The sequence below is a fragment of the Leguminivora glycinivorella genome, chromosome 21 (genome assembly GCF_023078275.1).
Source record: "Leguminivora glycinivorella isolate SPB_JAAS2020 chromosome 21, LegGlyc_1.1, whole genome shotgun sequence".
Lineage (NCBI taxonomy): Eukaryota > Metazoa > Arthropoda > Insecta > Lepidoptera > Tortricidae > Leguminivora > Leguminivora glycinivorella.
Window position 1 is genome coordinate 1404760 of NC_062991.1, and position 23145 is coordinate 1427904.

Sequence of the window (23145 nt, forward strand, 5' to 3'; positions counted from 1 at the left end):
ATCTCTTGTGTCCTGTCACCTCACGAGGCGAAGCTATGACTTTTCAAGGGACGAACCTATGTCGTCTCACGGGACGTCGCTCTGTCTCGTCTTACGTGAGCGTAGCATTTGTCCTTTATATTCTTTATGACGGTGCATAGGATTACACTGCGTCCCATCGCTGTCAATTTTCTTCATCGTCTCCATGCCACCACACAGGAACAACCCTGTCGTCTCGCGGGACAATGCAATGTCGTCTCATTGGACGACGCCTGTCGTGTCACGGCACGACGCCGTGTCGTCTAACGGGACGACGCTTGTCGTCTCACGGGACTACGCCATGTCATCTCACTGGACGATGTCATGTCGTCTCACGGGACGACGCCTGTCGTCTCACGGGACGACGTCTTTCGTCTCACGGGACGACGTCTGTTGTCTCACGGGACAACATCTGTCGTTTCACAGGACGACGTCTGTCGTCTCACAGGACAACCTCTATCGTCTAACGGGACGATATCTTTCGTCTCACGGGACGACGTCTGTCGTCTCACAGGACGACGTCTGTCGTCTCACAGGACGACGTCTGTCGTCTCACGGGACGATGTCTGTCGTCTCACGGGACGACGCCATGTCAGTCTCACGTGAGTGAGGCATATCTATCCGCGTACTTATGACGGTGCCTACAGGAGGTCACTGCGTCTCGTCGCTGGGCCAAAGGCACCGAGCGGAATATCACGAAGTTAGAAGTAATCATAATCTTCTCGATGTTTTAAATTTCTCGAACTTTTTAAGACTTGCTTTTGTAAACGTGTTGCTCGGCCGAGTTACAAAAGCGTACTGAGGAAAAAGCAGCCGAGCGCTGGTAACCGGGCGACACTAGTACTTGACTGGCGCGCCAGATGGCGCTACTAGTCGAGGAATTCACTCGATTAGGGCCGAGTTATGAAGGTGTTAATCTCATTAGTGGTTCAAGCGAAGGCACGGACACCTAAATATCTTATTTGTTTCTTATTGGTCTCTGATGAAAATAAGTATTCATGAAGATGTAGAACAGAGACGCACAATAAAAACATTGGAGCCAGAAGTACAATTCACTGTCCATTACCACGCTATTTTCTTTAAATCTGTACTTTTACCCATCGAACCTCTCAAGAATTATCATGTTCGATAATTCAAAATTTAAATTTACCAACAGAACTGGAAGGCGCCAAGAACTTCATGAATGCCGTCCGCGACGGCGAATCAGTGCTTATGGGAGTTGGCGACGAGAATGAGTGCCACTTGTGGGTCATGGCGCTATACAGGGCTACGGGGCAGAGCCACAAGCCTACACCCCCTACTACTTCGGATACGCATCATAAGATCATGGGAGGTAAGAGACAAAGTTTTGATATGTGTCAGACAATGCGAACAAGTCTTACTTGTGGGTCATGACTTGGGTACTAAAAATCATACAGCATCACTTGTACAAGATGTCAGATGACTCTACTTTGCCTAGTAATGGAAGTAAAGGGTAAAAAAATAACCTTCTAATCTCTACATGCTAATTCAATCAACAATCCAATGTTTGTGACAGATGCAGACAAGGCGCGTAAGCATGGAATGGAGGATTACATCCAAGCAGATCCGTGTCAGTACGATCATCACCAGCTTTTCTGTACACTGCAGTCCCTAACCCTGAAGTACAGGCTCCAGGATCCTTACTGCTCATTGGTGAGTTTTCCTATGCATTTGTAATAAAGCTGTCAGAAATCATTAATTTTCTAAATATAAATTATCTCATCATCATCATCATTGGCCTCAAAGTGGCCTCAGACTATACAAGCAGTGTCAAGTGGGGCGACAGCGTTATTCATGGCTATGTAAGCCAATACGGGAGCGACAAACTCGGGCAGGTGAAGTATGCACTTGGCGAACACGTATCGCGCTGATGACGCTTGGCGCGCTTACTTGCTGGATTTTACGTCCGTCGAACACCAGTTTGCGCCATTTGTGCCTGTCCTCGGCAAGCTCTTCCCATGTGTGGGCCGGGATGTTGAAGGCGTGCATGTCACGTTTAGTGCAATCAATAATGTGTAAAATTAGCGATTTGCATATTTCCAATGGAAAGCCGGTGCATACAAAAGTCCAAAGGCATCTTTACCAAATGAAAATTGTAAACTTTTCTTTCTACCTTTAAAATCATTATTAGTCATTTGTCTCACTTCTTCTTCTTCTTACCAATATTTCATGAATATCAATTCACAAAAGCGTAATGTCATAAAATCTTTCTTTCCCAGGGCTGGTTCTCCCCCGGCCAAGTCTTCGTGCTAGACGAGTACTGCGCCCGCTATGGCGTCCGCGGCTGCTTCCGCCATCTTTGCTACCTCTCCGACCTCCTCGACGTCGCTGAGAGCGCCTCCCAGACCGTGGACCCCACCCTCATGCATTACTCCTTCGCCTTCTGCGCCAGCCACGTCCACGGCAACAGGTGAGTAAGAGCTTTATTCATAATAAAGTTAGCTGATTAGTTGAGTGTTTTGTCCCTTTTTGTCACGTTCAATAACGTATTTGTGATAAAGGGACAAAACACTTACTTCCGAGGAAGTTTAATTCGGAGGGTAAAAGTTGGGTGTAATCTGTGGGAAGTGTGGGATTACTTCTGAATGGGAATAAAAATATCAACTGGGTAGCCAAGACAAGCAATATTACTAAGTCAAATGCATCCCAAATAATTTCTGAAGTTTTAAAAGATTTATGTAAATGAATTACAATTACGTTGAATACCTATTTACTATAGTTTCATGGAAGGCGTTTAGAATAGTAGACGCGGTAATTTAAGTAAGATATCAATTCCAATCAGGTTATACCAGTACAAAGATGAGAATTTATAGGTAACCTTTATAAAGATCTTGAAATTTATTCGAATTTGCCTGCTGTGTCTTAGAAATCGATGTTTTAGTTTGGTGTATCCCAAGGATCCACTCTTGGTCCTATTCTCTTTTCAGTGTGATACATGGTTAGAAAGAGAGCTGTAGTCGATTATTGCTAGAAACTTCAAAGAAGAGGTAAAATATTTCATTGCGCTTGACCCGTGAGTGACATTAATACCTATAAAAAATATTACAAATATTGAGATTCCGTATGTTTTTTTTGCCTTTGTTCTTCGGTCGACATTTTTAAGTACTTCTACAATACTAAACGTATCACGTACTTAACTGACTTGATGTGAAGATACAAGTTTTTTTTTCCTGAAACCTACAAAATAATCGAAAACAGCTAAGTACCTCTTTACACCCCTAATAGAACACGTCACTGTGCCTTCACACGAACTTGCTTTCTATGTACTGGACTATTAGTTTGCCCCGCGGCATTTCTCATCTATTGTACCATACTTGAATATATGTGCTTGATACTAACTGTGACCTGCTTTTCCTTACTAATGTTTTCTGTTTCCGACCAGTGGATTTGGCAGTTACGATATTGTAAAAAAATTTGTTAAATAATTTTTTTTCAGGCCTTTGACATATATAGCTGTAACAAAATTAACCCCAAAGAAAAATATGACTTTATGAGTATTGATAGATAGATAGATAGAATACTCTTTATTGGCACACCTCAGCAAGAGATACAGAAAAAAGATACAGCGGAGACAAAGCAAATGATTATAAATAGAGGCAGACAACAGGCGGTCTTATCGCTAAAGAGCGATCTCTACCAGACAACCTATATTGTTAAATGAGGAAAAGTAAAGTATATGCAATATGCACAAGGGTTTTTGTTAATTTTCAAATTTTCTCCAAAAAGTCCTTAAAATTTAAAATTGTATTCCGCAAGGGTCCATTTAGAGCCGTTACTATTCTAATTGAAATTGCCTAGTAATTTGTTCCTGAGTCATGGATGCTATGTATAAGTATAAGTTTTTTGTAATATTATGTATATCTTTGTCTGAGTACCCACAACACAAGCCTTCTTGAGCTTACTGTGGGGCTCAGTTAATCTGTGTAAAAAAAATACGTATCTTTTCATTTGTCCTTATTATTTATGAAATATGAGTACTTAGTTGACTTAGGTTTTAAGATATTCTGCCATCTCCACGGTCCCCTATCCTGCTTGTGCCCTACTAGATTAAGGCCCACACGCAAGTGGTTCACAGTACGGCCACGTTGCCTGGCAGGCCCGACGGCGTGGGCAGCATCACCGTCCAGGAGAAGGAGAAGTTCGCCGAGATCAAGGAGCGGCTGAAGGCGTTGCTGCAGCATCAGATCACCAACTTCAGATACGCGTTCCCATTCGGACGACCCGAGGGAGCGTTGAAGGTAAGGGTTGAGAGAGGTGAGTAGAAAGGACTAGAATAAATATCTAAGAGAAATAAACATTTCAAGGAAATACCAATAAAAGCAAAATTTAATGTTGGTGGACAATTAATTACCTTTTAAGAAGGCTTCTTTACTTAGCCTGAACTATAGTCCAAAATGGCATCTTTCTGAATGATTGTAGCAAAATGTTATTTATAGTGACATTAGGTTTTATAATTAATTTCGAGGAACCTGTAACAGACATTTAAAACGAAACCGAAAAAAATATCTAAGAGCAATACACATTTTAGGAACATATCATGTAAAAGCAAAATTTAATGTCGGTGGAAAATAGTATATACTAATACTAAGAAGGTTCATTTACTATGCCTAAGCTATATAAATCCAAAATTGCATCATTCGGTTTCGCAATTAATTTCTAAGAACCTGTAACAGATATTTAAAACAAAACCTTTACTGAACTACTAAAAACAAAAATCGAAAGTAATGTTTAAAAAAATGCGAGTAATAAATCAATGTATTGCAAAGATGTTTTGTAAATTTAAGTCAATGCGTCATATACCTTTTCAGGCTACACTATCATTGCTGGAGAGAGTTTTGATGAAGGATGTAGTAACACCAGTGGCACCAGAAGAGGTCCGTGCTATGATACAAACCAGCTTGGAGAACGCAGCGCTACTAAACTATACACAACTTAGTCAAAAGGCCAACATCGAAGGTAATATAACAGTGACTGAAGATAATACAGTAAATGATGAAATAGGTAGTTGTCAATAATGATACTAAGATATAAATAAAACATTCAGAGGACTTAAGAGGAGAGACAATGGTGACACCAGCGAAGAAATTGGAGGACCTGATACATTTAGCAGAGCTGTGTGTGGATCTGCTTCAACAAAATGAGGAACACTACGCGGAGGTAATGTAGAAAGTATTGTATTCTAAATCAGTCCTTATAGAAAGCTGTGGGATGCGAGTTTTGGAGTAAAATCATATTTGGTAAAAGCTGTAATAACTAAACTGCAAAATTGTAGAGAAAATACTCATTAAGTTCTATATATTTTATTCCAAAACATTTGCTAACAGTGTCTCTGTCTATCCTGAATGTCGTGATTTCTGTTTCGGGAAAACTTCTTAAGAGGAACGAAAAATTAAAATTATACTTACTGTGATATGATGTTAACTGATTATAAAATCTTAAGAATTTTTGCCACAAAAGTTCAGTGTTCACTGAAAAATAGCACCCTACTCTCCTATCGCTATTAGTGTGGGGAATGATCAGGCAGTAATATTTGTATTTATATTCTTAAACTGAAAATATTTCTCTTTTATTCAAAGAATCTGAACAATATTTCCAGTTTACCCAATACACGACGATATTTTGAGTGCAGTCTTTACAAAATGAAATATCTTGAGTCTTGTAAAGATAACACAGTTCGTTTTAATATTGCTTGTCGTCGTTGTGTACTTGGTATTTAAATTTTAAGTTAGAATCCCACAGAGGTTGTTTATTTTCCTCAAGTATTTTATGTGGCTTAGTCGTTACGTGAATGCCATTATTCACTACGCGACGTTGGATGTAAGCTAAGTACTCTTTGACTTTTATATCCCACTTCTATCTTACCTTTATTTCTCCGCAGGTGTATAACACAAAACCGGACTCTAGCGGTCAACCAAATGTAACTACTCATAACTTGATTGAATGCTCGATGCTGATCAAATCACTTGTCAGTCTATTCACTTGATTTTCTTGGTCATACTTCACTTGATTGGTTTGATCACAAATTTTTGAAAGGAGTAGACGTTTAATTAAAGTTTTCCTAGCTGAAACACGCTTGAGCAAATATAGATGTTGATAGTTTTAAAACTGAAATGTTGCATGGATATCGAATGAGAATGGGAATAATAGAGCAACACAAATTGCTGGGTCTGTAACTTTTCATTCTGGGCTTGAGAAATCAAAATTTATTGCAGAAATTTTAATGTCTACAACCAAATTGGCAGGGTTTTTAAATATGACGTCTGAAATGAAAAGTGTTTCACAAAATTCAAAACAGTCTACTCCAATACTTAAACCGTTATTGAACACGACATTAGACAGCTTCGATACAAAACATAGTAGGACTTACAATACATTAAAAGCACATTTACAAAGAATATCTTGCTTCAGTAGTACGCTGTTCTTAGTAACGACGCTTGCACTTGTTCAAAGTACATTACTTGTCGTATAAAAATCATCCAGGTGTACATATAGAACGTCAGCAGCATTGGATGATGCACATTGCTCATAAACAACAACATTAGTATGAAAACACTTTGGAATTACGGCTTTATTAGCAGCGAAATCAAAACGTAGATAGAGAGCGTTATTTATTTCATATTTTGGTATAATATGTATTTTGCATGGTTTACTTTTAGATTGTATAAGTGTAGAAATTTCAAAATATTTGCGTTATTTAGATGCCATTATAGTAAAAACTCATTCAAACGCAAATATTTTGTTGTATTGGTAAGTATTAACATTTTTAATAAAATTTAAATATCGTATACCTAAATTGCGCAACAGCGCAACTATTTTAATTGGCAATTTTAATATATCAGATGACGATATATTTTTATCCATGCACAGTTTCTGAAGCATGGTTTCTTGTCTCTGCCATTGCTACGTTGCAAACTATCGTTGTCCCCTACTGTGTTGTCTTCCACAATTTGATCGTCTTTAAATTTTGCAGACTTTTCATCGCCATCTTCATTTCTAGTTTCATCTTCATCATTTTCATCGATACGTTCACGTGTGTCTGTGCAGGCATTTGCGTGGTTCTCGGAGCTATTGGTGGAGCATGCTGAGATATTTTGGGCCCTGTTCGGTGTGGATATGGACCGAGTTTTAGCAGAACAACCTCCTGATACGTGGGATTCCTTCCCGTTGTTCCAGATTTTGAACGATTATTTGAGAACTGATGGTAATTTGTATTTTAGATCTTTAGATCTAAAAGTTTACAATCATTTTAATCTTTTTTGTTTTCTTTTGAAATTTTCTTTACCTTGTTAGAATTAAAGTTAAATAAAATTGTTTTCTTATAACCAATCTACAATTTTTATCTACATGTTATCTTATGCAATTTTAATATTGATGTATGTATATGTAAGGAAATATATATTGCAAATCTCCCCAGAAAACCTGAAAGGCGGTAGATTCCATGAGCACCTACGAGACACGTTTGCCCCACTCGTGGTGCGATACGTGGACCTGATGGAGTCCTCCATAGCACAGAGCCTGCACAAGGGCTTCGAGAAGGAACGATGGGAGATTAAAGGGTAAGAAGAGCCTTTTGTGAGAGATTTACCTACTGAATACTTGCTTAGTTGGAGCGATGACAAGAGCATGCTTTTCTCGATCCAGAGCGATATCGCGCTGGCTTTCGCCAACTCCGAGTTCAAGAAGATCTGTCTCCACTCCATCTATTTACTCCATACGACATAAACATGTGTGCTAGCACACTTCAGGACAAATATGCAAAAATAAATTAAAAAATATTACTTTTTTACTCACTCTATATAAAATCTTTCCAGCAATGGTTGTTCAACAAGCGAGGAGCTGTTCTGGAAGCTGGATGCCCTGCAATGCTTCATTCGGGACCTGCACTGGCCGGAGCCGGAGTTCAGGTCACACCTGGAGCAGAGGCTCAAGCTGATGGCCAGTGACATGATGGAGACTTGTATCCAGCGGACTGAGTCTTCGTTCCAGGTATATTGCTGCTGATTTTTCGTCATCATGCAAATACTTAAGGATTGTACTGCATTTTGGTAATTCTGATTAAGTTCTAGATTTTGAATTGCCGAGAGAGCCACGCCTAGCTACTTAAATAAACAGTTACAGAAAGTAAATAGGAGTTATTGATGGAGAGCCTTGATTGAAGACAGTCTTGTTGACAAATTGCGTCACATAAATTGGCAAAGATGATAATTATACACTAGGCGTTTAAATTAAAGGGTGTCCTAGGGGGTGCTAGGCAGGTTATATTATGTTGGTGCTTGATAATGTTACTTTTCTTTTACAGTCGTGGTTGAAGAAGAGCATAACGTTCATGTCAACGGACTACATCTTGCCAGCGGAGACTTGTGCCATGGTCAATGTGGCATTAGACGCGAAGAACCAAGCGCTCAAGCTGTGTGCAGTAGAAGGTGTGGATATTGTAAGTATATCTATTTATGGTATAGATAAAACATCTTCCATTGGGGTGTCCTGTCAAAAGAGACCTTCGCCATGGTCAATGTGGCGTTTGGAGTAAAGAACCAAGGGCTAAAGTTGTGTGCAGTGAGCAGTGTGGATATTGCAAGCACATCTACCGTGTTTGTAGAACAAAAATTATCTTCCACGCACACATTAACAGTTTCTGGAAATGTATGTTATTTTGACATTGTATTTTATGTGTTTTTCCACGTTTTACATCGTGATTTTATTTATATTTGAAATATATTTTTTTAATTCTTATTTATTTAAAATTATGTATGAACTCACATATTTTATGTTCTGAATTGTAACTATATAATAATGTTTATTTACCGTTTTTGTATTTTCCTTTTTAAAATAATTTTATTTCTGGGTTTTCTTTTATGCTTTCTCTGATTTATCTAGGGAAGAAAATCGGTATGTTGACCATACCCCCTTGCCATACAGGCTCTGCTAGTATTGGAAGTACTCATTTATGGCTATTAGGTCAGATACTACATCATTCTATATTACATTTACCTACATTTATCAGTTCTCTGTTCCTGGACGTGGACTAAAACCAATATGCTGCTAAAATAAACTGGGGACACTGTTGTTGTCCAAATCCACAATGTTTCTGACTTCTGGTCACAGATTATTCATTTCCTTTAGAATATCCTTATTATCATCTCCATCCTTACTATTGTTAATTATCTAATCTACATGTCCTCTGATCGAAATTGTATTCCACAGTACCAATACCATGCGAAGATGGACGCACAGATCGACTCCTGTCTCCAAGCGATGGCAACGGGCATGACAACACGACTGTCAGCCGTACTTGAAGCTACATTAGCAAAGATCGCACGATTTGATGAGGGGAGGTAAGTTCACTACCTTATTGTAAGTAAGCCTAGGTAATTTATATGTCTTTCCCATTGCGGAAACCATAGGGTATTCCAGACCTTTGGGAGGCGTGCGTGATGGAGCCGAAGCTAACATGTAAAAAAAAATCGTTTATTTGCCAAAAAGTGTTACAAGTATTTTACCTTTGACCACCACACTAGGCTAGGCCTGTCTCGTGGAGTCAGTCCAAACATTACCATTTACATATTACATTTACATTTTCCCTACGCTGAAGAAACAATTCTAAAGACTTACAGTATAAATATTTAAGACATATTTGTAGAGGCCCTTTTGACACTTTAACGAGATATAAGGGGTAAAACGAGCGGATGCTGCTCTTGGTCGTGTCATGGGACGCACGGTCGCACGTAGAGGCAGCACTCGCCAGCTACCCTTACAATTATTATTATTTTTTGGCGACTCATTGTCTTCATATCTGTGAGCACATCTAATTAGTCATTACTCAACTTAAATATGATTTTAGTTTGGTCAACATGAATAGACACGAAGCTTCGTAAAAGTTTTCGTGCGTCGATTACCATCCGTAGGCGAGTATTCACTTCTGCTTTGCCATGGTGTAGAATTTTTTACCCTCATTTCTTTTCCACTTGACTTTTAATGATTTAATCATCATTTACGTCTGCTTAAAATATTCTTTTGACCACTCTTTATCTTTGTATCTTTGAGTACATCTTTGTCAACACTCCAGATCAATCAAACTGATTTTAGTCTTGATGAGACGCATCGAATACTATCCTAAAGCGACTTATTTTCTTGCTGTGATGTGGAATTATTTTTTATCAGCCTCTATGGCACTGGTCCCACCGCGAGCTAGTAAGCTATGAGCTATCGGTTATAAAAACGAACAAAAGATAAGCACCCCGTGTCCCCCGTACAAATAAAAGAGACACGGCGATTTTGATAGCTCACCGCTGGGCGAGTAACTATAAACATCGCCGTGTCTCTTTTATTTACACGGGAGTGATTATCTTTTGTTCGTTTTTATAGCCGATAGCTCATAGCTTACTAGCTCGCAGTGGGACCAGTGCCTATTGGTGTCAAAAGGTTTGTTGCAAGAGTCAGTTGAAAACTAGCTGTCAGAACCATGATCAAACTTCACACAACTTATGAAAATTAAAAAAATCGACCATTAAAAGTAGGGTTGTCGCTGTTGTCAGTTAGCTTTTGACTAGGGTGAATCACCGATAGCCATAAAAAACAAAAAAATGATATACAATAAAAAATATTTAAAAAAAAACTATAAGGTCTGTCTGTGAGAAAAATGCTTTTATTTTCAGTTTGATCGGCTCTATACTGACGATAGCCAACGTGTCAGGATCAGGCAAGGACATCGGCCAAGGCTATGTCAACTTTATGAGGAATTCTATGGACCAAATCAGATCGAAGGTGCGTATTCTAATCTAACTATTATTATCGGTTTTATTTATTTTGTTCATGCAGAAATGTCTGCGAGCAATATTACATATTTTTCAAATTAAAGGAAAAGTCAAACCTCCCTAATACGCCACCCTAAGGCGATTAAGAATTGACGGAAGGCATGGATAAATTCGCACACATCCACCAGGCCTCCGTGGCGCAGTTGGAAGCGCGATGGCTCCGGCAAAAGTGGCAAAACCAGAGGTCGCAGGTTCGAGTCCTGCCAGAGGTGTGAATTTTTCAAATTTTCCTTTAATTTGAAAAATGTGTCTTTATGAAATAAAGCAAAATTTTGAACAGAAACGTAGTTTAGGGAAGTATTATTTGTAGTTAAACCAAGTTAAAGCTAAGTTGGCAGCAATTTTGATAGCCCTTGCAGTGCAAGTATTAAGTTACATGATATTTCAAAAATTTTAACGTTTATATCACTCGGGCACACGGACTGCACAGTCCATTTTCTACATAATATATTTAGGGGTATCCTATCCTTTAAACAATTTTTACATTACAAAAGAAAAAGAAGCAAAAATATTAAAATAAAAACATGCAAAGTTCATACTAAACTAAAGACTTATTGTGTCGCTTAACTTCAAAACTGGGTAAATCCATTCTGCTATAAGGTTGATTACCTTTCGGGGTCCTATTATATTTTTTATATATTCAACCTTAAAGCATAATGAATTTACCCAAGTTTGAAGTTAAACGACACAATTTCTGTTTTTCTCGCAGGTGACAGATGAGCTATGGATTCTACAACTGTTCGAACAGTGGTACGGCATTCAAGTTGGGCTGGTGAACACGTGGCTAACAGAACGGCCTGCGTTACATCCACAACAGGTCGCGTGCCTTTCTATAATTCTGAAGGTTAGTTTATTAACCCCCAACGCAAAAACGAAGGGGTGTTATAAGTTTGACATGTCTGTCTGTCTGTCTGTTTTCTGTCAGAAAATCTGTCTGTTTGTCGAAAGAGCGAAGCGTATCTGAGCCGAGACCCTTTTGTCCTGCTGCAACGGACAACCGTATTCTGTATTTTTTTTTTTCTGACTATTGTTTATTTGTTTTTTTTTTCTGTCATTTTTCATTTTATTGCTGTCCTTTTTATTATGTTGCGATTAATTTGAGGTCTTAGCCAAATCTGTATATTGTGTGTGTTTGCAGTTTGCCAAATAAATGATTTATCTATCTAATACCGACGACCGGTCTGGCCTAGTCGGTAGTGACCCTGTCTGCTAAGCCGCGGTCCCGGGTTCGAATCTCGGTAAGGGCATTTATTTGTGTGATGAGCACATGGATGTTTTCTATAAATATAAGTATTTGTAATATTATATATATCGTTGTCTGAGTACCCACAACACAAGCCTTCTTGAGCTTACCGTGGGACTCTGTCAATCTGTGTAAGAATGTCCCATAATATTTATTTATTTATTTATAAATGGGAGAGTGTGTGTGTCTGTTTGTTTGTACGTCTTTCACGGCAAAACGGAGCTACAAATTGACGTGTTTTTTTAAGTGAAGATTGAAGTGAAGTTGAAGGGATGGGGACTCCCGTTGGGGAGTGACATAGACTACTTTTTGTCTCTTTCTAGCCGCCTGCTTCCCTGAAATATCCGGGTGGAAGTTTGTATGTAGCATTTCGCATAATTTCTCGAATTTAAGCGAGCGAAGCCGCGTGCAAAAGCTAGTTTATAATTTTTTTTTTTTAATCACTTTTGTATTTAACTGTAAAAGACAACATTGAACGGTAGTTTCTTATGGGCGGCGGTATGTTATTCCAGCATTTCGTGGCGGCATATCTAAAGCTGCCACGAAATGCAGCTGTGTTGTGCCGTGGACAGATATTAAGCGGTTTTTCTCAATTTCAGAAAATGTACAGTGACTTCGAGCTGCAAGGCGTGATAGACGATAAACTGAACTCTAAGATCTACCAAAACGTGGCGTCCCGAATGCACACTGAGGAGGCCACCTGCAGTTTGCTGCTTGCTCAACAGGACGCTGGGTAAGACTCACAGATATAGAAAGGAAGACCGGGCGACTTGTATTGAATATGCCTGTCTAATGTGTGAATGTCACGCCCTCGCCAGACAAAGATTGAGGAACTTTGGAGCAGGCTACCTAGCACCAAAGGACTTCAGAGAGCTACCCATGAGCCTCATCATCCGATACGTAGAGATGGTCGAGAAGCTCCTGAATAGCTGAAGGATCTTAGGATCGAAGGGGGTAATTGCACTTAAGATCCCGATGGGTCGAAGTGTATCCGGAAGGGCCCCCGCAGATTTAAGATAAGATAAGATAAGAATATGCCTGTCGCAAGTTCTTGAACCCACATGACCTTGAACACTTTTAGATGGACGCTCCCATTAACCGCCTTTACACAGACGCTCTATAGCGCGTGATACAGCAATCGCATGTGAAAGAATGGGCGTGTAAAGCTGGCGGGAGGGAAGGGAAAGAACGCGCGATTACGTCTGCCAGTGCGGGCGCGCAATCGCGTGGCTGAGGTTGTCTTTACACGTACGTTCATTCGCGCGCAAGATGGCGCATATCCGCTTTGTGAACTAAACAAATACCATGTACTTCACTAAAATTGTGTGAATTGCACACGCGCCAGATTCACGCGGTCTATCGCGCCCGATTAGCCTTTACACGCACGCTCTTTCCGTTCTCAAAAACTTCGACGCGAAAGAACGTGAAGCTTAAAAAACTAACAACACGCAATCGCGCGGCGGCACGCAAACACGCAGTTTTTCGGAATTGATATTTGCCAGTCGCTTTTCGTTGAAGGAAAACATCGTGAGGAAACCGGACTAATTCCAATAAAGCCTAGTTACCCTTCGGGTTGGAAGGTCAGATGGCAGTCGCTTTCGTAAAGAACTAGTGCCTACGCCAAATCTTGGAATTAGTTGTCAAAGCGGACCCCAGGCTCCCATGACCCGTGGCAAATGCCGGGATAGCGCAAGAAAGATGATGATGAATATCTATTGTTACAGGGGCGGAGACGAGGGTTCAGAAGAAGGATCGAGGAGCGGCAAATCGAAACTGGAAGCACTCACGGAGGAAGCCAAGCTTGGAAACGTGACCGCTGTGGTTGGGAAGGTGAGTTACCCGTAATAACAGATTTACCCAATTTTGGGGAAAATCCCAAATCAGTGTTACCAGGTAAAAATATGATTTTGTTTTTAAAAAGTAATTTCATGTGACACTTTTTTTTATATGTGTAATATCTACAGACTGTGACCAGGTACTAGATTAAATAATGTCAACAGATACTGTCATTTTAGGGATTATTGCAAGGGTATATTTAAATGTATTTATTTACGAGGTGACAGATTTTTGACCAGTCACAAATATCTGAACTATCTTAAGACTATACTATTTTAACACTAACTAAAAGAGAAAGAAGTATAAAAAGTGTTATTCAACTGTACCTATAATTTTTATTGGATTCTGCAATAGTAAAGATACGTTTAAATTCATAATGAAGAATTTGACGCCTCCATGACCATATAAATTGAGGCAAATGAGGCAGTATTTAATGTTTATTTATTTAAACTTTATTTCACAAAATAAATCTTATAGTACAAAAGCGGACTTAATGCCAAAAGGCATTCTCTACCAGTCAACCTCAACCAACAACCAGATTGTGGGTGGTGCTACTATGTAGGTACTACAAATAAAAACAATAAAACATAAAGGTTAATGTAAAAATAAATAATACCTAATGATGTTGTGATTTTTTCTCTCCAGGTTGGCAACATCTTCGGGCGAGGCATCGGCGAGCTGTCATCGAAGATAGGAGGCGCCTCATCCTGGTTCTAGCGCCCCACAAGCGTATTATTATTTGCCTACATCGGCGTAGTGAGATAAGAATACATGCCTTTTACTGCGAAAGGGCCGATAGCTTGCTGTGAACATAGAAATTCTTATATAAAGACGGTGAATCAAATCTTGGCACTAAAAACTGGCGCGAAATTCAAATTTTGTATGGGAACTAAATCTTAGCAATCATCGCAATCAAACATTTACAATCAATTTTTTAAGTGTTACAGCTCGTCGATGAATTCACTAACCTCAAGGTACACGTTTTATGAAGACGATTTTCAAACTTGACGCTTTTTGTTTAGTGCCAAGATTTGGTTGACCGACTGTCTCTCTGTCGCTCTTATATTCTACGATAGAAAGACAGTGAGATTCAATTTTCGCGGTAGGCTTTTTGAACAGATTGCTGGTTTTCAGCCAGTTGGATGTCTCAACTCAATAAATTATGAGAGTTTACGCTAACAGATTGGAACAACAATTTTTACATCTGTTGGTGCCTTTACTGTTGGTCTGTTTGATTTTTTTAATTGGCAACATTAAAACCCGATTCCGAGTTTACATGAGGGTAGTACCTAAACAATGAACTACGCATGTACGATTAATATCACAAGATGGAATCAATACATTTAAAGTTGTCAGTTTAAAAAATTCATCGACTTATCACAGTAACCTGTTTAAGAAATGCTTGAGCTGATGGTTTTGCATTTGATGCCTAAGTACTTACCATCCGTAAATATCTAAAATTCTGAAATCTTTGCCCATTCAGAATTTGCTAGTCTAAAAATGCAAAATTGATCAAATCAATCATTTTCTCCCGTCGGTAGTAAAAAGCTTAAAACTATTCTGTGATGATGAAATAATTTGGTTTTGCTTTCGATTTTTAGAGTTTTCGCCATTTTTAATAACCAAATGGCATCTTACGCGCTAGGTAATAATTAAGTGGCCAGTCGCATATAGCTTAGTGTGATTTAGTAGGTATAGTAATTATTTTATAAAAAAGCTTTATTATGTACAGTTAGGGTCACCATTTATTCAATACCATTGTACTAGGTGTGTATATTAAGAGTAGTATTTGATAACACGAATGATAACAATAATGAAATACGAATGCATAAATAGGTAAACACATGCTACAATAAGAAAACATATCGCGCTTTGGCAAGAGTATATTTTATGTGTTGTAATTTGTAAATTACAATTATGGTGGCGTTATTTACAAAAATATAACTTTAAAGTAAAAATAAATTGTAATGAGTTTTTGAAAATAAGGAATACGAGTGCACGGAGAATGCTTATTTTGTTGATGTCCGAAGCTATTTTAAATTTATTTTCTTGGCCACAATTGATTTTAAACCCCATTCAATTCAGATAGTAGATATGCCACTTAAAAAGTTTTCAAATAATTAGTTATCAGATTACCATCAATAACTGAACGGTGAATGGATTTAAAAAAAAACACTTGTTTGTAAAAGTGGCATATCTACTCTTGTATTATGTAATCTGTGTTGCTTATGCTCCCAAGTAACATTCAAAATGCACTGTCTGAGTGAAGTTTCCAATGCAACTCTTTCTATACTACTTCAAGAAAACATATTTTTCTAATAGACTTCGTAATTCACTTTTTACATCATTTATTTAATCTAGTTCTAATCTAATGTTTACCTCAAAATTTTTGGAATGCATTCTTATAAAAATATAAAGGCGCGAGAATCGTATTTTTGCTAAACCTACATAATGTTGCCAGTTATTCAATTTTTACCCCATTTCGGGGTAACGATGTTTTTATAAAAATGCATGATTAAATTGAAAGTTAGTCACTGTTTGCTATAGTACTATTTCTCTATAGTTTAATGCTCTAATCTATTAAAATATCTAGTGACTACACTTTACCTTGACTTAGTCATCGATATAACTATTTATAAATGAATATGTATAACATTATAGTTATTTGTTGACAAAATAATATTCTTCTACGCTAAACACCTTACAAATTTTTAAACTAGGTGAAAAATGTAAAGTTCTTAGATAAACTTAAAGTAAATGATATAGCGAGTAGTCGCTATACTGAGCCTTATTACTAACGGGCGACTAACGGGTGTTATTTTTATGTCGCTAAAATTTAAATATGCTTAAAATTATTAGATATTGATACTTTTTTGGCTGACATTTGTAAGACCGAAGATTATTAGGAACCGTGAGGAAAGTAAATCTCTTCTGAGAGCCCTATGAGGTCCCTGATAAGGGATAACAGGATATCATTATCATCATACTCTAAAATAATAAATTTGAACAAAAATAATTTTACACAATATACCTAGGTACAGTACATTGTACTAGACCGCATCACAACATTGCGAACGGTTGACGAAAAAAGTATCAGTTTTTGAAAAACTTTATAAAAAAATATCCATCTTATAATCACCGAAGAATAGCATCTGAGAGTCGCCCATTGCTTATTACTCGTACTGTTGCGGAAGGCTTGAAAAACGCGATAAGATGTTGGGGTCGTGTTTAATGATTTTCATTAAGTATATCAGTTTTCACCGTTCATGATTTAATCATTACATTTATATCTTGGCATCTACACGCAATAGCTTAAGATGAGTTTGACAAACTCGTTTTTGCTGCTAGGAAATGTCGGTTCTAAAAAATGATTGGAATCATTATGTGATGGCAGAAATTCTAGACTTAGAGCTTGCTTGTAAATTTGTACTGTAACGACAGCATCTAGATGATGGTTTTCACGCTTCTTGGTTGTCACTATAATTGAATTTCATTAGAAGACTAGTATTTATATATTCATTTGTTATAAAATATTTATAATTTTAAATTGTACGGGAATGAACACCGAAGGGATGTGATTGAAAATTTTTGTTTTTATGTTTTATAACTAGATGCCAAGATCGCAGTTGTATTAAAAGTAAATTCATCTGAACAGATTCGACCAAATCATTAGTTTGTTCTCCAATTATAGTCATTATTATAACGACCATTTACAGTAGAAATGAATAATGCTGGCCAGAAACTACATTTAGCATTCTGTCGCAATAATTCCTTGATTTTACGCAATGAGTTTTAAGCGACAAAATGCAAAATCAATCTGGAGGCAGCAACACTATTTAGTACTGTAATCGCACAGTAAATAATCGACATTAGGTAATGTAGTGCTCATTATCAAAAATATGAAATAAGAGGAATATGTAAAGTATGTATTTATTCACCTTTACATTTGGCCGGTTTTGTCTTCATTTCTCTTCTACGAATGATGACTATCTTTCAAATGTGCAGAACGCATGCAATGATTTAGGAGATTTATATTTTTAACGGCAAAAAAATTGAGACGTGATTCAAGTGGCAAACACTGCAAACAGACAGTCACTTCAACAAGTACTTTGTTTAAATTTACAACTCGTATATAGGACATCAAAGCTGATAAGGAGATAAAACATTTGATTGTAAAAATTTTAACGAAATTAAATGACAATCAAAATGTTATTATTAAATTGTAAAAAATATGTAAAAAGTATGTTTTTATTGAATTGAAAAAAATATATGTAGGTACCTATATAATAACTGGTAATTTATCTCCAAATTTAATTTATGCGTTCTCACATTAAATTAGCTTCGCTATTTTCCCTCTAGTTTGGAATCGAGCTCAATCAAAAAGTAATTTTTTGTAGTGTAAATGCATATAAAATTATAAAACGAGCCGACTGACAATGTTCGTAGATTGCTTATAATGTATTATTTCGCCACGATATGGTCGGGATTCTGTATGGCGTTTTAAATTAATACAGTAAACACTTGTGCCTATAAGCTTGAATAATAATACTACTGAATTTGGTGACAGTAGCAACATTAGATGATTTAAATCTCCTAAAATGTTATAAAGCTTTTAGTTGAGAATAACTATAAAATCTATCTCGTCAACTATCGTCTTCTGTTTTATAAACTAAACTACCCATTCTAAAATCGTAATAATTATCATAAGTTCTAAATTATAAACTCCTTAGAAAAAAAATTAGACGTCTACCTAGTAGAATAGTGGCCTAAATACTAGGAATATTGCTAAAGCTGTTAAGATGCTTTACGCATTAGGTAGTAGATAAATAACTATCTAAACCTAAATTAACTTCTTCGATCCTATTTCCTGTTGCCAGATTGAAGTAGTATTAGTCAAAAACAGATTAGAACCATTCATAGTGAGTCATTCTGCGCCATACCGAGTCTCTGAAATGCTTCGAATGCCACCGAGTGTATCGCGATTGTAAGGGGATACAATAAAAAATATTTACAATAAAAATGTTTACTGTTTACTTTGTCTCTTATTTATTAAGCTTTATCCCTTTTTATATAAAAAAGTTTCTTTTTTTTAGGTTAAATTCAGAAGATTCATTAAGCAGTTTGAAAACAATGGTACAGTGAGCTGCGGAATTGCATGGAAAAATTAATCCCACTGTGCCTGCTTAAAAAATAATATTTCATTTATTAATATTTCTTGTAAGTACAGATTTTAAATGGTCAGTAACTTGTCTGATAAAGCCGCGAAATCCAAATTGTTTATGCAATATTAAGTCTTCGCGCATATTATAAAGGCCTTGTTAAATATAATTTGTGAAACAATGACTATACTCTAACTACTGTTAACCTAAACGAGTCATTTTTTATTTTAAATATAGAATGATGTAAGGAGCAATAAAAAAGTTTCATTTCTCAAAAGTGAAACAAGTAAAGAGAGTGTTTTGTAATTTTATTACCCCGTAACTATAACAAGGGTAGGTTGAACAGACCGACTAAACTGTGTACAATGTCACTCAGCTACTTGTAGTTGTGTATTAACTATCAGTATCACTATCCTTAGAACTTAATTGGGATTTTTACATAGGATAGCACAAAAGCCAGTATTCCAAATAGGTAAATTGCAAATCTCAGTCTCACATTCTTGCAATGTAAAAGCGCAACCCAATTTAGTGCTCTTAACTCAACAGCTGATTCTCTTCACTCTCGGCGCAAAACAAGCCCGCAAATCTGTTATCTACTCACCAATCCGCACATTTCATCGAACCCATGAGTAATTTTATTTTAAAACATTCAACGTACACTTATAAACAGTGCATCGGTTACCAGTCGGCGATCCGCGAATGCGATTACGACCGCTCTGGACCGCAATACGTGCCAACGAGGATTTTTAAATATTTGACCTATTTTTAGTCACTGCTAATAATAATTAGAAAAGGTAACGTGAACCTCTCAGCTGGCAAAGAATTTCGTGTGAAGTGTTTAGTCGGGACTTTGTGATTTAGCGCTGGCAACACTGAAGTAAGAAATCAAAATATTTTTCATAAACTGCGGCAATATTTACTTATATAACTCTGATTACAGCGACAAAAAATAGATGTTGTTTTACGACTATACTTATATTTAGAAATCAATCTTATGTTATGAACGATATATTAAAAAGTTCATCAGCAGGGAGATTATTTTTATAACGCGGCAACACTAAATCAAAAAAGTTTGACATATCGCAGTGAAGTGGTGTGGACAGTTAACGTGTGTGTAGTTTTTAATGAATAAATAATTATTTTTATGTAGTGTTATAAAGGAAACAGGTGAGTTTTTCAATTAAACATTATCTATTTAACAGGCAGTTACTTGAAAACGGACAAAAAATACATTCTACAGCGTTTTATAGTGTTAACAAGAGTTGGTCCCGGAAACGCTTCATACTTGGAGCTTTATTTTTAAAAAGAAAAAAGTTAAAATAAAAGGTATCATGTGCATTCCGGAGTTATTACGTAGGCGTGCCGTGTGAGTGGATATTTCGCGTCGTTTTGGCGGGAATTGCGAAAGGCGAAATATGTGCGGTATTTCAGAATCTTAAAATAGTTCAGGGATAATTGGCAAACTAAAGTCGAAATGCATTGATATGTGCTAGTAGGTGAGGGTTATCTGGATATAGACTTCACCTTAGCCTAGTCAGTAATTAGAGAAGTCTCTTCTCAAATTATTCTTTCAAGTTCATTACTCGTGAGTCATACTTTGGTAAGAGCTAAATATTATACATAAGAAAGTTTTTATTGTTTATTAACTGTTGCATTGCATATCTAATATATCTTAGATTATGCTATATGAACTTTTTTATTAACACAATCTGCATATGCTTTTCCTCTTCAATTCCATTCTTCTATATTGTTTTTTGAGTTTGTTAAAAAGTAATATTTATGATTAATTTTAGCGAATTCTTATTGGAACTACCTACATATATTTTTACTAGCTTTTGCACCGCGGCTTTACTCGCATTAGAAAGAGACAATAAGTAGCCTATGTCATTCTCCATCCCTTCAACTATCTCCACTTAAAAAATTTCGACAACTCGTCGCTTCGTTTTGTCGTGAAAGATGGACAAAAAATAGACAAACACTTTCCCATTTATAATATTAGTATGGATATCTGCATTTTACATATTTTGTTAAATAATTTATCTATTTGTTGTACTTTAGCTAAGCACTCACAGATAAGGATGCATTCCCTTCATTAGAATGACAAACATTCTCCGGGCTGCTCCAAGCTGATAAGATATTAGTAATTACACACAAAATGTGTCCTTACATTTATGTTATTCTATTTTGGATGTGTGTCTATGACTTATTTATCCTGGAACTGCTGCCAAAGCTGACCCCATGCTCTTATAAGTCATGTCAAAATGCCGGTACAAAGCAAATATGTAGAGGAGATGAAAAAAACCTAGAATATAACATCCCAATAGCAGCCATTGAAAATTACTCCATAAGATTTAAGAAAAGCCCACAACATCTTAAAGGCCAGCAGCACACCTGTGTGTTTTGGGTGTCTATGGGTGGCAGTGTTTGCATACCATCAGGCAAGCTGTCTGCCTGATTGCCTCTTATCTCATAAAACTATTGAGGTAGACATACATCCACCTAGTGAATAAAAGCAAAGACATATATACTCCATATAGACAGATAATATCAGAAAAAAACGTACCTCAGTACCATATAGAAAAAGGTATGGTGGCCTAGATGGCATTACACCTTTGACGCTAATATTAATATTTGACATTTTAACACATATCAAGCTAAGAATATGGACCAAATTGTCATAACAGAGGTTCAAACTTTTAAACCTGTGTCAAGACACGGCAGTCTATGCACTGTGATTACACATTTTACTTCGACAGTAACTCTCTATATAATACTCGATCCTCTTTGATAACTGACCAGGTAACCTATGCTCTATAAGTATGACAAGAATACATCATAATAATATGTTATAATGCATACTTGTACCTCAAACAATACATGATAGGTTATCAAAAACATAATACATGTTTACACAATTAATTCAATTGTGGTAGCAATCAGACCAATTGTAGTGAGTTAATGTACTGCAATTCTTTGGGTCATTCATTTAAGGATCAAGTGAATAAATCTTGTAAATTGATTGTGATAAAAATTCAAGCGCTGGTTGCTGGTGCCTAGCGGTAAGAACGTGACTTTCATTCCAGAAGTCGCAGGTTCAAACCCCGGCTCATACCAATGAGTTTCTCAAAACTTTTGTGCGAAATGTCATTTGATATTTAATTTTTCCAGCCACTTTTCGGTGAAGCTGCCTTCAGCCCAGTCGAGATTTGCCCCGCTGTACCTTACATTTGTAAAATTATAAATTTCCTTCTCCAGTTTATCAAGTCTTTTATATACATACTAGCGACCCGCCCCGGCTTCGCACGGGTACTATACCTATATGTAAACCTTCCTCTGGAATCACTCTATCTATTAAAAAAAACCGCATCAAAATCCGTTGCGTAGTTTTAAAGATTTAAGCATACATAGGGACGTAGGGACAGAGAAAGCGACTTTGTTTTATACTATGTGGTGATATTTACGAAACTTCAACAGAAGTAGTTTATAATAACACTAGCTTTTGCCCGCGGCTTCGCTCGCGTTAAATTTGGCAATTATGAAATACTCCATACAAACTTTCACCCCCCCATTAAAGGGAAGTGGGGTGATAGAAAGAGACAAAAGTAGCCTATGTCACTCTCCATCCCTTCAACTATCTCCACTTAAAAGATCCCGTCAATTCGTCTCTCCGTTTTGCCATGATTGACGGACAAACAAACAGGCACACACACTTTCCCATTTATAATATTACATACATACAACACATACATACAATCACGCCTGTATCCCATAAAGAGGTAGGCAGAACACATGAAACTACTAAAGCTTCAGTGCCACTCTTGGCAAATTAGAGGTTGAAAGAAAACGAAACTGTGACATTGCAGTGACAGGTTGCCAGCCTCTCGCTAACGCCACAATGTAACCCATATCCCATAGTCGCCTTCTACGACACCCACGGGAAGAAAGGGGGTGGTGAAATTCTTAACCCGTCACCATACAGGTAATATTAGTATGGATTAATAACACAGGGACGTGTTGAGCCTCAGGTCTGGGCGCGTAGACAAATGCACAAACT

General features: G+C 37.2%; 2 protein-coding genes across 2 annotated transcripts in view; both read left to right on the forward strand.

The window, feature by feature from the left end:
• LOC125237379 (calcium-dependent secretion activator) overlaps nucleotides 1–18965 on the forward strand; it is a 109104-nt gene extending 90139 nt beyond the window's left edge. Inside the window, 16 exon segments of the mRNA XM_048144393.1 lie at nucleotides 1175–1351; nucleotides 1556–1692; nucleotides 2259–2449; nucleotides 4136–4277; nucleotides 4848–4995; nucleotides 5084–5196; nucleotides 7084–7240; nucleotides 7454–7595; nucleotides 7851–8025; nucleotides 8339–8473; nucleotides 9244–9374; nucleotides 10695–10803; nucleotides 11563–11697; nucleotides 12696–12829; nucleotides 13821–13926; nucleotides 14578–18965. Coding sequence (XP_048000350.1) covers nucleotides 1175–1351; nucleotides 1556–1692; nucleotides 2259–2449; nucleotides 4136–4277; nucleotides 4848–4995; nucleotides 5084–5196; nucleotides 7084–7240; nucleotides 7454–7595; nucleotides 7851–8025; nucleotides 8339–8473; nucleotides 9244–9374; nucleotides 10695–10803; nucleotides 11563–11697; nucleotides 12696–12829; nucleotides 13821–13926; nucleotides 14578–14649 — 2204 coding nt within the window. The 3' untranslated portion in view covers nucleotides 14650–18965.
• Nucleotides 18966–20176: 1211 nt separating this feature from the next.
• LOC125237591 (protein-methionine sulfoxide oxidase mical3b) overlaps nucleotides 20177–23145 on the forward strand; it is a 90172-nt gene continuing 87203 nt past the window's right edge. The window contains exon 1 of the mRNA XM_048144730.1: nucleotides 20177–20258. The gene's annotated coding sequence lies outside the window, so the exon portion shown is untranslated. The remainder of the gene's footprint in view (nucleotides 20259–23145) is intronic.